The sequence below is a fragment of the Eublepharis macularius genome, chromosome 10 (genome assembly GCF_028583425.1).
Source record: "Eublepharis macularius isolate TG4126 chromosome 10, MPM_Emac_v1.0, whole genome shotgun sequence".
Classification (NCBI taxonomy): Eukaryota; Metazoa; Chordata; class Lepidosauria; order Squamata; family Eublepharidae; genus Eublepharis; species Eublepharis macularius.
This window is the reverse complement of record NC_072799.1, coordinates 34,734,716-34,752,334: the sequence shown is the minus strand read 5'-3', so window position 1 is coordinate 34,752,334 and position 17,619 is coordinate 34,734,716. Positions and strand designations below refer to the sequence as shown.

At 38.3% G+C, this 17,619-nt stretch overlaps 1 protein-coding gene across 14 annotated transcripts in view; it reads left to right on the top strand.

Moving 5' to 3' along the window:
- Positions 1-17,619, top strand: part of CAMK2D (calcium/calmodulin dependent protein kinase II delta) — a 196,632-nt gene that overhangs the window by 164,200 nt on the left and 14,813 nt on the right. For 6 of the 14 annotated variants that reach the window (XM_054990279.1, XM_054990276.1, XM_054990277.1 and 3 more), the window contains 3 exons: positions 2,981-3,040; positions 4,509-4,550; positions 8,183-8,231. In XM_054990279.1, the coding sequence (XP_054846254.1) occupies positions 2,981-3,040; positions 4,509-4,550; positions 8,183-8,231 (151 nt within the window). The remainder of the gene's footprint in view (positions 1-2,980; positions 3,041-4,508; positions 4,551-8,182; positions 8,232-17,619) is intronic. The other 8 variants (XM_054990282.1, XM_054990281.1, XM_054990280.1 and 5 more) reach the window with 2 other exon arrangements.

Genomic DNA, 17,619 nt, shown 5'->3' with positions numbered 1-17,619 from the left:
TATGTGTGTAACTGGGGGATTCCTTGTGTTTATGGTGAAAGGTCTTCTAAGGCTTGGGTCAGTTTAAAGTAGCAGTAATGCACCAGTGATGCACAAGTGAAGGTTTTGAGCCTGACTTCTATGGAAGAGATCCCTTTTCAGCCATAAAAGTCGCTTGAACAGTGTTTGATTCCTGATAAGTTTTTCCAAATTTCATAATTTTTCCTTCTGTGTATCATCATTTTCTTTTACTTCTGTTTTTGGAATGCTGCTTTTCTGAAATGTCAAACCCTTCACAAGCCTGCTGAGGGCGTAGTTTGGCTTAAGAGACTGAGTCATTTTTATTGTTACACAGTGAGTGATGCACTTCCCCTTTTTCGTATACTCTTTTTGCAAACCCAAATCTATTCTAGCCAACATTCAGGACAAAAATAAATGAAAGCAGTCAAGATGCCCCTGAAGGAGGTCAGGCACTCTGATACATAGAACATTTCTAAAATGTTATTTATGAAAATATTTTGGGTATTTATTAATGTACAGGTATCCCTGTATACATGACATGGATTATATTTTTATTTCATACATCTTTATCCTTCCTTTCCTCCAAAAATCTCAAAGTGGTAAACATGGTTCTCTCCAACTCTATTTTGTCCTCATACCAACTCTGGTTGGCCAAGATGAAATTACTGCCTCAAGAATCATCCAGTGTGTTTTTTCCATGGCAAGCAGGGATTTGAATGGGGTCTGCTCAGTCCGTATCCAACATTTAAAACACTATACCACACTGACTCATTGTAAAACCTCCTTGTCATTAATCTGTATTGCACAGTACTATGAGAAGTAGATGAACCAAATTAGCAATTACCCAAATATAACACATTTTATTTCATAGTGTCGCCCAGAGTCCTGAAATTTATTTCATATTAGAACTTAGGTATATTACTGGGAAAACCATTAATGCTGTTTCAGAACCCATTTGTTTTCGCTGCATTGGAGAAACCTCCCATTTCATGTATAGTAAATCATGTTTGTTCTCATTCTGAAGAAAAGAATAAATAATATAAGGTTGTTATACAGATCACTGGGCAATTGTAAAGATTACTAATGTTATATAAAAGCCAAGTTTGGCTGATGTTAAAACATGTTAAGGATGTGAATGAAGTATGAGACCAAGTATCCTCCAGCATGGTACTTTGTCTCAGCATGAATGATCTTTGCTAAACCAAGTTTATTTATATAATACCTACAAAAAATCTTCAAGGCACATAGTTCACATTTTGTAGAGAAATAAAGCTGATAACATCTGGTTGCCTGTGGCTGCTTTGGGAGTTTCATGAGCAACACTCAGTACTCACAATACACACCAAGGTTTCAGTGCTGTAACTCCAGGTTGTGTGTTCAAATAATTACTGCCATTTTTTGACGTATTCACCTCTCTTCAGGGCTTCAGCAGTTTTGAATGAGGTTCATTTAATATAATAAATGGAAGTTCCATACCACGATTTAAATTCATTTATTTGTTCATGAAATAAATGAATAAATGGGTTTTCTTTTGTTTTCTTTTATGAGTTAGACTTGAGTTTGGTTTTTACAGTCACCAAGGGGAAATTTTATTTCCATTCTTGGGTTTTTTTCTGCATGTAAAGCTTTATCTTCTCTGATCAGCCCAGCTTTCCATCTATTTTATATGTAACTCAAGTATTCTACCTGTTATGTCCAGTACTGGTAAAAGGAATGCAATTTTTTTCATCAAACACCATTTTTAGTGATAATAACCAAATTTGATAATAATATTTAAAAAATAATCCTTAAGTGTCTTTGTTCAAGGAATATGAGTTTTGAGGAATTTTAGAAATGGGTATTAGAAGTGAAGTCTTATTTTTTTAAGGATACAAAGTTGTTATTTATGGCATGTTTCTTACATAGTTCTAGATGTTAGGCTGTAAGCATATTTTCAGCACAATCCTGAAATCAGTCAAGCACTGCAATCAGTGGGCTCAGACTAGAGTAACTCTGCTTAGGATAGCACTGCTCGTCAAAAAGCCACAGTCAGTCTTCTGGTTGAAAAAGGATCCATCACACTAACATGCAGTCTTCACGGAACAAAATATGTTCTTTGAAAATATATAAATATCATAATAACCCATACTTAAATAATCTGTATTCTGCCTAAAATTGTAGTTTAGGTAATTATCTATCCATTGTTTTGCATTGATTTTAACAGAACATGTGATTAAACCCCACAACAAGGTGCTAGAATTATTTGGTTTGAAACTACATAGTTACGGTCTAATTCAGGTGGGATTCCAGCTGTGCCCAGAGAAAGAGAATTGTATTGTATCATGATTACTCATCCCTGAACTGGAAAATTAAGAGTATTTTTGAAACAGTTGTTTTATTGATTCTTTAATGTCAATATCCTGCGTGTGCTGCAGGATGTAGGAGGCATTTCTTATGACAAAATAAATATATTGGATCTGAATTACTAAAAGCATTCTTTGTGTAAATGTGAATTGGGTAGGTTTGTTGTACCATGGCAGCAGCCTGAGATTTACACGACTATAATGAATATATGAATGTTCAATGCTGTTGGCTTCTGTATAAAACCCAAAGAGGTGCATTTGATTTCATAGTGTCACATGCAAATGGGGGAGATGGCCAGTGGGGGTCCCTGGAAATGTAGGGTCCCTATTCTCTTTCAACTCTGCATTAATGGCTCATTTCTTGGTTTTTAGCTACTTAAAGAATCTCTCAGTGAAAACCTTGCATAGGCTATACAGCACTTCCTAGAGCATTTCTGAACTTCATTGGGAGAAGCTGCTATAGTTCCTTACCAAATCTGTTGCCATTGTTCCCTTTGAGTTTTATGACTTCATTCCTCTGTAAGTCTTTATTTCCATATCTATATCTGTATATAGGTGTTCTATATAGGAAGATATAGATACGATTATATTCTGAGAGGTCTAAGGCTTGTCTGTTTCTGTTTTCTGCATACTTACAGATAAACAACAAAACCAACGTGGTAACCAGCCCCAAAGAAAATATTCCTACCCCAGCGCTGGTATACCTGGATTTTTCCTTTAACTTACCTTTTGAATTCCATTTCTGATTTTTCTCTCTTTTACTTTTAATTTGTTTTCCAAAATATTGATGCCTTTTCCCTCTGGGAAATGGGGGATTGAATTTGGGTTTGTTTTTTTTTAAAGAGGCAGCTCATTGTGAAAAGTGTGTGTTTCTGGTTAGCCAATGTGACATGGTAAATGGATGTCATTGTGCAGTAGCATTGGTAGCCATAACTGGACTTTTTTGCATGCTGTGTGTCAGAAAGTGAGTAGATTGTGCTTTTTGTGTTGCCCTTAGCTCTTCGCCTGATGGTTTGTTTAAGAATTTATAAAATGCTGGTTTTAAAATATACGTGTATCAGATAGTGTCAAATCAAGGAGAGCTAACAAGAGTATTGCTAGGCAACAACCAAGTAGACCTTATTCTGCTTTTCACTCCCTCCTTTTTCAGAAAACCCAGCAAGACTTTGCAAGACTCTACTTAACTGAGATCAAGAGGCATCTAGTCCTAATGCTTGTTATGAATCATGGCTGCCCTTTAATATACAGGAGAGATTATTCCATAATAGGCTCAGCAGGGAATTTGTAGCTAATCAATCGGGCTATTTATATATCATAATTTCCCCTTTTTTGTTACTTACTCTCCTTTCTCAGAGCTGTGCACAAAACTTTAAAACTAAATACTATCACTTAATTACTAGATTTTAAGGGGCATCCTATCTTCCATGTTTTGACAAATAGCGTTTCCATAGCAGAGTGCTTTAAAAAGCATTGGCTTTATAGATTCTTCTATCAGGTGTTCCCGTAATGCATTTGCATGAGTTATGAACCCTTCCTCTTTCCAAACTTGTCCTTAAATGAAGATATATGCTTATGTGCTACCAAGCCTTGCAACATTTTTGCCTATGGAAGGAATGGATTAAAATGCTGAAACGGTGCCATCTTCCATTGTTACTCTTTGCAAATCTTTATTAATGTCTGTAGTACAAAACGGATCACAGACTAATGCTTCTAGTATTGTTTGTTGTCATTGTTTTACCTGACCCTGTTGAGCCCATTGCGGTCCCTCCCTTTTTATATCATGTTGCGTTAGTAGAGTAATTAGCATAGATTACTATGTTTTCTGTAGAAACTGTGATCTAAAAAGCAGGGGGCAAGATCCATTTAACAAGAAAGTGCCCAGCAGTTTGAAACAGTGAGTGCCTCTTTTGATCTCCAGAGCTTCAAAGCCCTGTGTGTGTTTTAATCATGAATAAGGTCTTGCATGCCGCTGCAATAAATATGGTGGCCTGGCTTGCCAGTGTCATGCTCTGGCACCAGCTAACATTGCTTTAGCCCTTGTCAGTGCTTAGCACTTGTCATCTGGCTCTTCACATTCTTCTTAGTACTGAGAAAACTGTTTACCCAGAACTGTTTCTCTCTCTCTCTCTCTCTCTCTCTCTCTCTCTCTATTTTGTTCTCACTCAGGAGCCCCAAACTACCGTTATCCACAACCCAGATGGAAATAAGGTATTCGGACAAAAAAAAAAGTTTTCTTTCAAATTCCACATTCCATTCAGTATTCCAAGATTCTGTGTGCATGTTATACAGACCTTCAGGAGGGAATTCTTTTTGGTATGCACTCTTTAGAAGACTTGCTTCCTTTGTAACTGGATCCTGCAGAGCACTTTTTCTATACACTTTCCAAGTTCCCCCTGCTGTAGCAGAGGTCAGGTGAAGTTGAGGGCTTATAACTTCTGGCAGGAGCCATTTACCTCTAGCTTCTGACCTGAAATTTAACGTTCTTGAAGAGAAAAAGAAGGTTGCCCTTAGATGCTGATCTGATTTTAACCATAGGAAGCATTTGCTGAAATTCAAGGAAGGCACTGTTATTTCATCATCTGTTTTCCGACATGTTCATTCTGCATTGGAAAAAGAGAGACGGGGACTTGTTTTTTGTTTTTGTTTTTTGGGTTTTTTTGGTCTGGTGCATATTTCAAATTTTAAGTTGAGCAGTGAGTTGCATACAAATCAGTGTATAGTGTGTGCACTGTAGCCCATGTGTGCCTCCGTTCACTCATTTTAACACTCAGGCATGTGCCTTATAAAAAACTCCTTTCTTTCATGCACCCAGTCACATTTATGTTCACTCTCCCCCCATTTTCTTCATAAGATTTTGCAATGAGTGAAGAATGAATGAGTCAGCTATTGGCGATGGAGATACTGACTGCTCTTTAACCCAGACTTGTCTTGTCCATCCTGTAAAGCCCTAATTGCTAGATGTCCATATCTAGCCAATGTGACCCATTAGGGAAATATATGGGCCTAGATAAAAACAGCACATCCCATGAGGTCTGTAAGGAACCCCGTGGTAGGGGGAAAGGGACCTTACTGATGTATGGACCCGAATCTCCACACCCCTTTTTTGTGACGTGATTTTTACAAGGAACTTGAGACTTTGAGAACATCATCCAGCTGCTCATACTTGGGGTGGCCAATATGTTCTTTAGACTTCATGTGTATTGTTTTAATTCATTTGAGCCACTTTCCTTGTTCTTTAGCTCTATAGAATGATTACATTATAGATGTGCATGTGTTACGCATTTTATTGCATCTTAGGATCATTTTATTTTCCTTGCATGGTTTTAGAAATGAGCTAAGCCAGGAGAGGGCAACTTGCAGTGGTTGAACTTCTGCCTGATCATTATTGCTAGAAGCTTAGGAACTGCAGCTTTTATTTATTAAAAGAAAGAACTTTTCTAACAGTTTGTTATTGCTGCAGAATTAAATTTGTCAGTCATTGTCGGTAAAATTTCTGATGTAGTTTTCAGAGCTGGACAAATTGCCTGTTCCTGGACTGGGGAACACTGTAATTAGTGCCTCATAATTTGCTAATAAAAGAAAATGTCTCTGTGTGCTCAGACATCAGTATTCTTATCTGATTTACCTCATATAACTACTTTTGGCTGCTCCATTTTGTGTTTGTGGATTGCGTTTGAAGAGCAACATAATACCAATTGCCTTTCTCAAGCATGTGTCCTGGGCTTTATTATATTCACATTTCCACTTTGTTTTTCATACTTATTTTGTAGCCTCTGACCTATTTATACATAAGGTGGACTGTGACATTTACTTGTGATTCATGTTTTGCCTTTCATGTTGCGTTAATATGCAGTTGATAGCCTACATTTTCACTAGCATCGGATATTTGACCACAAAGTAGCAAAACTAAACAAAATCAAACAGAATAGCTCTGTAGGATTATTACATTAGTAAAACAGCAGCAAATTGATGTACTTGTCCCTTGCACCTTAAAACTAAAATATAACCTAGACAAGAAAATCACTTCTAAGGGCAATTGCTGTTGTACCATTATTTGCAAAAGAAAAGTGTCTTAATGTGATGGAAGAAATGATTGCTTCCATGGAGCCGGCTTCTTCTCCTGTGAGCTAGCATACGGTATTTCTTCTTGTACGTGTGTGGATTTTGTAAACATTTTCAGCAGTGTGTTATATAACCTCTGACGCATGACACATCTGTGTATGTGGCTCTTGACTCCTGAGCATTCTAACATCAGACAAAGCATGTTGGTCTAATTGGATTAAGAAGTTGATGTTGAGGGTTGGGCATAAGGTGGGGTTTAGTGATATATCCATTGGTTCACATGCATCTTGTCTTTTTAATTATCAGTATTGCATTAATCTTTTCAAAACTTTAATTTGACTCAACTATGTGAAAACACAAAAGGACATTGTTGAAGAGTGTTGGCTGGGTTAGTTTAGCCCTTTCATTATTCCAAGTCAGCTATCTGAAATCACTGACCAAATCTGGTAAACAATTCCACAGACGTTACTGGCCCTTAAAGCTTATTATTAGTAATAGTAACCTACTTGTTCACACATAACTATGTTAACATTTGTGGCCAGAAAGGAGGGAGAAAGAGACCCAACTCTTTTCTGCCTAGAAACAATTCTTACTCAGGCCAGTGCCAGTGACTATTTACAAGCCTACTATGAACTATTCATTATTGTTTCTGGAATAAAGTGATGTGCCTATTTTTGTTGGGATGCTTATTTTTGTTTGAATGGGAAATAAAGAACCTTTAAAAAGGTTGTTTTGTAATTCGTAGTTATTCGGCAAATATCCTATATTATACTTACCAGCTTCGACAGTGTCCTTTTAGGTGTACAGACCTAATTTTCTCATTATCTGTAATGCATAAAACTCTGACAGCAATCAGAGGTGCTTGCCTTTTTGACACTGTGGTGAGTTAAAAATAGCTGCCTGATGAACCACTCGTTGGTAAATTGGTAGAAAGCACTATATCTTCAGAAAAAGTACAGCTCTCATTCTGAGCAAATGTCTTTCTTTATAACAACTAGCTTTCTCCTTGTTTCAACTTATCATAAAAATGATGACCAAGAAAGTATAGTTCTGCTTGTCTATTGACATTGACTTCCTTTCTTGGAGCTGAAAACTCCTATGTCAAGTCACAAACAGCCTCAGAAACTCCCTTCTGTTCTGAAGCAGCTTTTTCTTATGGAGTATAATGGCTAGTTTAAGGAATACGATCCGACAACCCCCCCCCCCCTTTTAGGGGGATCAAACATTTTGTTGCATGGTTCCTTGGATTCTTGGAAATACGAATTTTTGAAACTGAAACAGAATGCATCAACACAAAACATACATTGTTAAGAATTCACAGATTGGATTTTATCCATATAAAATCAGTAGGAACTGATCTGCATTTCCATAATAGAAACATATCAAGGTGCAAATATGTTCAGGGGGGAAAAATCTGCATTTTCTGCCGTGCATATTTACCAGGTTTACAGTTCTGGTGGCTAGCTAATGTAATTCACCATTATCTGTCTAAAAAGTATCATCAAAGGGTCTAAGAGAGCCCATTTTCACAGTAATATTTCCCTTGTATTCCTGTGGAGTTCAAAACAGGACAACAGGAAATATGTAGGATTTTAAAAAATGTTTTCAAAACTGCTTTACATGTGATTTCAGGTAGAAGCAGTCACTCTTTGTGATTGTTTGTGTGTGTCTTGCAGTCACACGATCTGCTTCTGGGCTTTGCATGATTTGTACAATGGTAAATCCTCCAAGGAAGAAATCAAGAATGGGTAATGAATTTCTGTTATCTTTCTCAACAGGAATCAACAGAGAGCTCTAACACAACCATTGAAGATGAAGATGTAAAAGGTATGCTTAAAATAGAGTTTTGCAAAGACAACATTGTGTATAATTCCAACAGCTAACATTTGGTTTTATTTGATGCAATTGTTTTATGCATTTATGCATAGGGCTTCTGAAGGATCTTGGGAAAATGTGATCTCAGACATTTAGTAGGCCACTGGATAAGAAGTGGAACATCAGACCTCCACCTCCTTAACCACATTTAACAGAGTGGCTGGATAGAAAATTTGTGAAAAGAAACTGGTGCAGTCTGGTCCATTGCACAAGTGCTGCTTCCACAATCATCCACTGGCCCCACCTCTCCAAATTAGCCATGCTGTGTGTATGTGGGATTGTAGTACACATAGTTATATGAGTAGAACTATCCTACGCCACAGCCCTTACAGTGATATCTGATTGGTTTTTAGTATCTTCCGTGATATATTTTGTTCTGGGGCCTTCTTATTTACTGAAATACCCACCACAGAGCTCATGTGGAAATTGGGGTAAGCAAACTGGCGTGATTTGAATCATATGTTTCCTCCATGCATGGCAAGAGAAAAAAACTATGAATTCCTTCCCCATCCACCCAGCACTCCTGACTTGCCTCCAAGGCCACTGGATGTCTACGCATAGACATAATAGTTAGGAGGATGTATATAGGCCTGAACAGGGCAATTATTACCCATGGCAAAATTGGAGGATTAATCTGGGCCTTTTCACATTAGATATCATAAGCTTATACCCCCTTACCGAACCATTTATCCCCACACATGAATGTCCTGTGGCCTTGGAGGTAAGTCAGAAATGCTTGGTGACTAGAAGGGAAGGTATGGTCGGGGCTGACTCAGACATGTTCTGGAGTTCCCTGCCTCCTAGAAGTGTATGGACCCAATTCATAATGAGATGACAGTGAACAGGAGGAAGGCAATTCTTCTCTGTGCCATTTTTATGACCTGAAATAGCTCCTATTTGCTTCTTTGGGGGAAAACATATGTACAAAAAATAAAAGTTTCCCAGTGGGGCAAAAAGTGGATCCCTGTTTCAGGTTGTGAAAATGGTGCAGAAAGAAAGGTTTAAGCACCATCTCCCTGCATGCTATGGTCCAAATCAGAAACATGTGCACTGTAGAGTCATGGAAAAGCTGAATATTTGAATCATGTGAATCAGCCCTCAGAGCTGGCATTTAACATGTGAATCAGCCCTCCGATTCAGGGGTCAGACATCACAGTCAGGTGTGAGTTCAGGCTTTCTTCCATTCCTGCTTGTTTAGTACCCAGGTTGGATTGAGACAAGGGCATGCACGGAGAAGAGACCTCAACCTCCCACCCCCCCACCCCATGCTGGTTGGTTCTTGACCATCAATGGTCCCAACATGCAGTATTTAAACTGTTGGGGAAAAAACTGTGTGTATGCCAGGGAACATACAGTTTTCCCCAAATAGTGCCCTTCCAAGTATTTTGGGGGGTTGGCAAGTGGAGACTCCTTCCCTATGCACACCACAGTCTTAATCTGAAGCAGGCACCATATATTCAGGAGCTGAGGAGAATGTGCACTTCACTGCTGATTCACATCAGACACAGGGTGGGGGGGGCCCAGCCCCACCTTGTGTACTCTGAAATGTGTAAATCTCTGACCATAAATGGGAGAAGAGTATTGTCCAAGCAAGTCCCCTGCTTAATTAAAGCTACAGTAATGTGCAAGCGTACTCTTGGAATAAGCACCAGTGAATACAGTGGGACTTCTGAATAAACATGCATTGCATTGCATTGCACTGTAAATAAAACTGGAGAAATAGAAAATATTAATTAATTGTAACTGTATGTTGCAGTCACAATTATATATGCCTTCTCCCCCCCCTTTCAAATCATGTCTTTTCATTGCACTATTTCTAAATGGCATTTTTGGAAATCTGTTCAGATGCCAGGTTGGGGTTTTCTAGCCCAGTTACTGTTTTTTATTTAAAAGTTCCAATTTCTTTCTGCTGCCTTAACACTATTTCATATTCTCTAAGGACATGATCCATCTAAATTAAGGGGAGAGTTAAGTAAGTGTTGAAATCATTCTCATTTACAGTGCAATCCTAAACAGAGTTACTCCAGTCTAAGCCCATTAACTTCAGTGGGCTTAGACTGGAGTAACTCTGTTTAGGATTGCTCTGTTAGTGTTGCCAACTTTAGATTAGGAAATTCCTGGAAATTTGGGAAAGAGCTGTCATGGGGGTATAATGCCTTGCAGTCAAAAGCTGCCATTTTCTCCATGAGAACTGATCTCTGTGATCTGGAGATCAGTTATCATTCTGGGAGCAAACCTGGAGATTGGCAGCCCTATTCTCATTGAAACCAATCAGTGGGGACTTGTCAATGTTTAATTTGGCTGGGTCATTTCTTGTGTTTTGTGATACAGTTTAGTAAAACAGTAGCTTAAGAATGTGACGGAAGATTTCCCTAAGGTTCCAGATTCCAAATTATGTTCACAGAAGGCAGGAAGGTTAAGGGCTGAGCATCCACTCTTCCTGCTAGTGAAGAGTTCTCTGTTACATTTTTTGAAAAAGAAACTGAGCGTCATGGGTAATACGAGCCTTAATACAAGAGTTTCATGGAGAGCTGGTTCACAGTCGATAAATGGGCAGATAAAGTTACAAATAATAGGCCCCTGAATGTCCTTATTCAAATGCCTGTTGGGAAATTGCACAGGATAATGAAGTTAGCATTTTCAGAATCTTTTCTGAACATGAAAAAACGTGTTAGAGTATGAACCAAGATTCAGTGTGTGCCAATGTTCACATTATATTTTGTATTGCAAAGAGCTGTTTTACAGATTGATGGTGCTTGTTGTATGTTTGGTAACTCTTTTTTATGCTGTTATAATAAGAATCTGATAATGTGAGGCTATTGAACTCACCACTAGGCGCCAGTCAGAAATTTTATAAGTAATGAAAAAAATAAGATTGTTTCCATGAGTACTCCAGATTTCAAGATGAATGCATAGAAGTAATCTGGCAACTTTCCCCCTATCTTTATTTTCAGCAAGATAATATGTTTACTGCAGAAATGTTGCCTCAGTCAGTGTTTTCCAAGGAAGGGCTTCCATTTTTCTGATCCAGTTTGTGGCACATGCTGTAGAATCCTTTGCCTTCCTATGCCATAATGATATCAACACTTTCTAGATATGATTATGTGGGTTTAATCCTTAATATAAACACAACGAGCACAGAAAAGAACCACGCAGGGATAAGCGCACGACTGCCCAGTTCTCTTCTGTAAATCTGGAAACGTTCTGTGTGTGCTCTGAGGACTTTTCATTAACTAGTGCAGAGTTTTCCCTGATTCACAATAGAAAATGAGAAATTCTCTGAATCATGGGATCTCTTTCTGGATCAAAATTTTTCATATGCCCTTGGAACCACTAGTTTCAAAGAGACTTGCTTCCAGGCAGCCAACTTGACACAGTAAGTTTTAAAAAAAACCCCTTTGCAGTATCTGCTTTGCATATTTATTTATGTATAACCAGTCACTTTTCTGAAATGTTTTTTGTTTTATTGTTATTATTATTTATTACTAAGCTGATGATAACTGACTGTACCCTGAAAATCTATTTACCTCGTTTCTAGCTTTCTAGATTACTCTAGACCAGCAAGAAAGCCCGATCTCGGACTCTGTGCCTGATACCAATTTAGATTTGCAGAAACACACTTAACTGTGAATAGGTCATAAAATAACAACCAAAGTTGCAGCCATGAGTTGGTTGCAATTAAAAAAAAATTATCAGCATAGCAGATATTCTATAAATGTGATCTGTAATTTACTTTCCAACTGATTTGCACTAATAATAGCTGGACTACAGTCTTACAACCAAAGTAACTTTAGATACACTGGTTTGTTGGGGCAGGGGGAGAATAATAATTATTTATTGATACAAATAGTGCATATTACAGCACGTAATTTAAAGTTATCTTGTTCATGAGCTGGCATCTGAACAGAGACCATGGTGATAAATACCTTTCCCTTCATCTTTTTTGGTGGAGCTTCTTTTCCACAAGAGTTCTTGTTGATGTTGCTATATTCAGAGATGTTTGTTTGTGTGTAATTAAATTCCTCATTTTGTTTTCTTTTTGTTTTGGCCTTTTCTGTTCTTTCCTCACATCTGCATGCCCACATACAGCTCTCAGAAAGGAGGGTGACATGGCGATGTCCTCATGTTCTGCTCACCATGCCTCTTCTCCCATTGCTTCTTCATCTTACCGGTTACCATCCTTCTTGTGTCCCAGCGGCCGCTCCTGCTGCCAATGCCTTCTGAGGATTCTGATCATACTCTACCTCCTCATCTTTGTTTGTTCATATGTTGTGTTTCTTTCCATGAATTCGGCGGCAAAGTCCAAGAAAATTTCACATTCACAGAATCATTTGCATGAATCTGAGTCCTTTCCGTCCGCTCCTTCCTCTCTTTTATGTAAGTTGAGAGATGGACAACTCACTTGCTTCACCTTACCCCACTTCCACATGCAATGGAATAGACAATCCATGGCTTGGATCCCAACCTAAAATTTCCATGAAGCATTATTTTCCTTCCTCTCCCCTCCCGCTGAAGCCCCAAATGCCTGAAATGCTGCTCCTGTGGGATGAGCTTGCAGGAAATAGCTTGGGGGGAAGTCCACCACAGAAGGGGGAATATGTGAAAACTGTTTCCCCTCTGCAGAATTTTTAGACAGGATCCAAATCCATATTTAGACCTGACCTAAAAGATACAGCTTATTGGAATCTGAGAGCCTATTATTTCTCTACTGAAATTGGTGAATACCTTTTGTTTTCATGAATTGATGTGCTGTAGTATGTATAGGAGAGGAGAGAGCTCACTTAGGACGTCACTGTGCCAGTAATGTTGGAGAAATTCTTATTTCATCATGTTAATTGCAAAGCAAACAAAGCAGAGGGGAAAACTTGTGAGCAGTGTTGTGTAGAAAAATCAGCAGGTGCTTTGGGAATGTTTGCATTGGTGTTGGCGTGGTCTTCTTTTCTTTCTGTGTTTTTGAGGTTCTCTTTTAAAATGTACTGAGCAGAAACACACTCCTCTAGGCAAGCCCTGAAAAGATGAATGAGGGCGCTAACATCCTCTTAAACACTTCCATTCGTTTCTGAGAAGCATAGGGGAATATCAGTATTGCTCGTGCTCTGAGTCAGTGTATTACACAGACTTTCCCTTCTTTCGTGTGATATTCACATATTGCATGGATATTACATGAAGATACTCACTCTCTCTCTCACACACACACACACACACAGAGCGTACTATGTCCTGGCCCTGGAGCTCTAATGTCAGTGTAGGTACTTCATCAGGTCGAAAGGGGATAAATGGGGAGGAGCCAATGATGTATCAGATCCTTGTGCAAAGGTTGAGATCTACCCTACAGAACTCTCAGTTTGTGTCAGCTTCCCCCAAAGAATTCTGGAAATTGTAGTTTTGTGGCACTACTGAGACTTCTTTGTTATAGAGTCCCCATCTTTTTCAGAAAACTTTCCATGTGTTAGTACTTGCCCTTTTCTGTTCTACATTATTTAGGGTATATACTCTACCGTTTCTGCTATGCTAGTCTCTTGTCCTTACAGTGTAATCCTAAACAGAGTTCCATGCTTCTAAATCCATTGAAATTCAAGTGGGCTTAGAAAAGTGTAACTCTGCTTAGGAATGCAACTCTCAGTTTTTCTTGTAATGGTTTTAGCTGGTGATCATTCTTAAAAATTGTTGGGGGGAGGGGGGTTGCCTAACTATGGATTAATCATTAATGAATTACTAAACTCTGTAAAGGGCCCAGTTTAGTTATAGAAGAGTTCAAGATGTAAGGTAGGGTCCAAATTGTTCTAAAAGGTTAGACATGAAGAAAATGGCAAAGGATGAAAGGAATAACGTTACATTTTTAAAAATGTGATTGCAATAGAAAGTGGTATATTGTTACATCCATAATCAAAAGAAGAAATTGCATATAGGAAAAGGAAATTAATGCAAGGTGATGTTGTATTAATGAATATATCATAAAGGAAATAGATTTAATGTGTTTATCTACAGATCTTACTCTTACTTAGTGTAATTCTGTAGCTATGAAGAATGATGATATGTTTAAAAAAATGAGATTTACACTGCTATGTAAACTATACCTTCCTTTCCTTTTCAGAGCTCCCATGATCAAATGATCTTGAGCAATAACTAATAAAATAATCAATTAATTTTTAAAGGAAAATATGCTAGACAGACATTTAGCAACTGACAAGATTATGTTCGGATTACTGCCTAGCATAAGCTAGAGAAGAAACTTTTCTTGAAAATTATTAAACAAAGCACAAGTTAAAAGAGGTAAAATCCAGCGATTCCTAAAAACAGTAAAAAGAGGAGATTCCAATATTTTATAAGCCAAAGTATCAGTTTTACCCTGACCACAAGAACAGAGGTGATCTGAATATGGAATATGATGAAATCTATCATCCAATATTTCAGAGAGGTTAACATTCAATTGAGCCAGGGCAAATATCCTGACATAATTTGTGATATATGATAAAGTAAGGTCTTAATGTCACAAGGCTATTCTGTAGAGAATTTGAATCGGAACATTTAACAATTGCAGTGAACTTCATGGTTATTGCTGATCTAAAATATACATTTGTCTGCATTTGTGATAGGCATAAATATAATATAATATATGACCTTTATACGTGGGAATTTATGACCTCTATAAATCTCAATTTTGCATATTATAGGCCCAGTCTATTGGTAAGTCCTCTTGTGCAAGCTCATCGAAATTAATATGTCCTATGCAAGAGCATGAATTCTCATTTATTTTGATGGAGCTTGCACTGGAGAACTTAATGATCTATTTAAATTTTATTTGAAACATGTTACTATATGTGAGTAGGGGTGTACATGTCAAAAGAATTTGGATTAATTTCTGATTCAGAGTTGGGAAGGGTAGGCTTTTCATTATCCCAAATTTTGGGACTCTCCTTACTGTTTCAGGATTTTTTTAAGGATTTTTTTTCCAGGTCCCCAAAATTTGGTACCGTTTTAGCAATTGCCCCCATCCAAGAGGCAGAAAGAGCAGCAGGGAGGGAAGGGGAGAGAGAGAAGACACTAGCTGTACCAAATAGTCAGCATCTCCCTCCATTAAAACTTTAACATTGGCCATTCTACAAAAAAACCTGGCCATTCTACAATCCATAGGAAATAATGGCACTATTATTTCCAAAAGGTGGTAGACCTAGCCTTGTTGGCCAGGTATACCCAATCCTTTTAAACTTCAAAGTGCCACTATTTCCTATGAGGGAAAGCTGTTTTGTGGTATCTTTCTCCCTTTGGGAGACACCACAAAACAGCTTTCTGTCTCTTGATTTTGGCTTCTGGTGTCCCGCACCCAAAATACTCCTAAAATACCAAGCAGGACATAATTTTTATTACTCCCACAATTTGGCTGTATTTGGGGTCATTTTGGATATCAACCCAAAACAGCTAATTTCTGGTTTATTTTTGGGTCAGATATAGTCAATTCTCAACATCGTTCTGTCACTTAAATCCGGATATTGTAGCCATGGACAAACAAGACAGATCTTGATACAAACTGAGAAAAGCCCCAGGTTGGCAGAAGAATCTGAAATAAAAAATCCTTTCGGGGGTGGGGGAGTTACCCCCTTCAAACGATATAAGGGGAAAGCAAGGGGCTTCCTGCAGCTTGGCTCAGCCTGACGTAACTGGGACAGGCCTCCTTTAAAATTTACATGATTAAGCCTTTCCCCAGGGAGAGTCTGCCAGGAGGAAGGAAGGCTGAAGACAGGGCAGGTAAAGGTGAGTTTGCTGGTGGGTGGGAAGGAGAGAAGGAAACAGGAAACAGGGAGAAGCTATGGGGGTTTTCAGGGAAGGGAAAGAGGAAATAGTGGGGCCCTGAAATATAAGATGCCTGAAATATAAGATGCAGGTCTTTGTATAAATATAAATGTGACTATTGATTACAATTCCTCCATCTTTAAGAACCATTCTAATTTGCCAGGCTACATTGGTTGTTTCCAGTAACATGCAAGTACCACCCCTGAAGATGTCAGAACATATAGCAGTACCTTTCTGGAATTAGTAGTTATGACAATTTAAAAAATAAATTTCAGGTTTCAAATTAAGGACCAATCCCCATATCTCAAAAATTGTCATATCTCAAAAATGGTCTTTTGTACTGTTTTCCAATAAAACTTGAGCCCTGGGGCATGATCACTGTATATGAATGTAATTTGCTTTTGGACAGTTACAAAAGCAGTTCTTTTGTAAACTATGATAACTACAAACAACCTTTGGATCCTTCAGAGGCCTATAATGGATGCCATATTACAAATATGATTTTAAGATTTATATTTTTTCTGACTGTTTCAAATGTGCTCTCTCTGGCTCAGAAGCACTGAACAGCAAGGACACAAGCTTCTCTCCCTTCTGTCAACCGAGTATAAAATTACTGGCATCACAGCCTGGAAGAATAATGCTGTAAAGCTGCTTGATTCAGAACAGTTTTATGATCTTAATTCTGCTATAACTGATCCAATTGGTTTCACATGAGAGACAAACATGAATCCACTTATCTGTATTTGTGGCAGTGATGCTTGAAAACATGATTGTGAATGGTGGCCATATCAGTATCCATTCGTCTCTCTATATATTTTGGACGAGTGACTTGCAATACAAGGGTGAGAGAAGTTCCTCTTCCCCAGAGAACTCCGGCCTTCTGGTCAGTCTAAGAGCTACACCAAAACTTTGGCAAATAGATAGGGAGGGAAAAAATCATGAATATTCTACTGCCTTCATGTATATCATGTACATTGTGAAATGTAACTGAGGTATGGGTGCAATCAAGCAAAAGGTAACTTGTGTATCTCACAACTTTATATGCAGCAATGTCTGTTGCAAACTTTAAAAATATGGAAAGAGGCTTGAAAATCCTAAGCACTGCAAAATATAATTCTGATGCCTAGTCAACAGTATGTGTGAGGGGGCTAAACCGTGTTCCTAAATGAGCCTCTTATGCTTACTTGACTGACTGACCTTGTTATACAGAAAGCTTCTCATTTCTGCATGGAGGAGAAGGGAAAAAAATAATACCATTGTTTTTGATTGGTTAAGTTCCTCAGCCTTTTCGGTTGTAGATCGTGCCGGTGTCTCCGAAAACTTCAGTAAGAAGGAGGAGGAGGTGGGTTGGTTCTCTCTCCAAAACCAAGATTTGGCTACGGAGGGAGAATGTAACCCCCCAGGAAAAAAGGTCTGTGTCTTGTTTATCTGAGACATGGTTGGAGTATGACTTGTTTTTCAGATGAGGGAACAGTCAGCCTTAAATCTCTTAATTTACTGTTGTCAGTTCACTTTCTTGATATTTGCACAAATTTCCACAAAGGAAGAG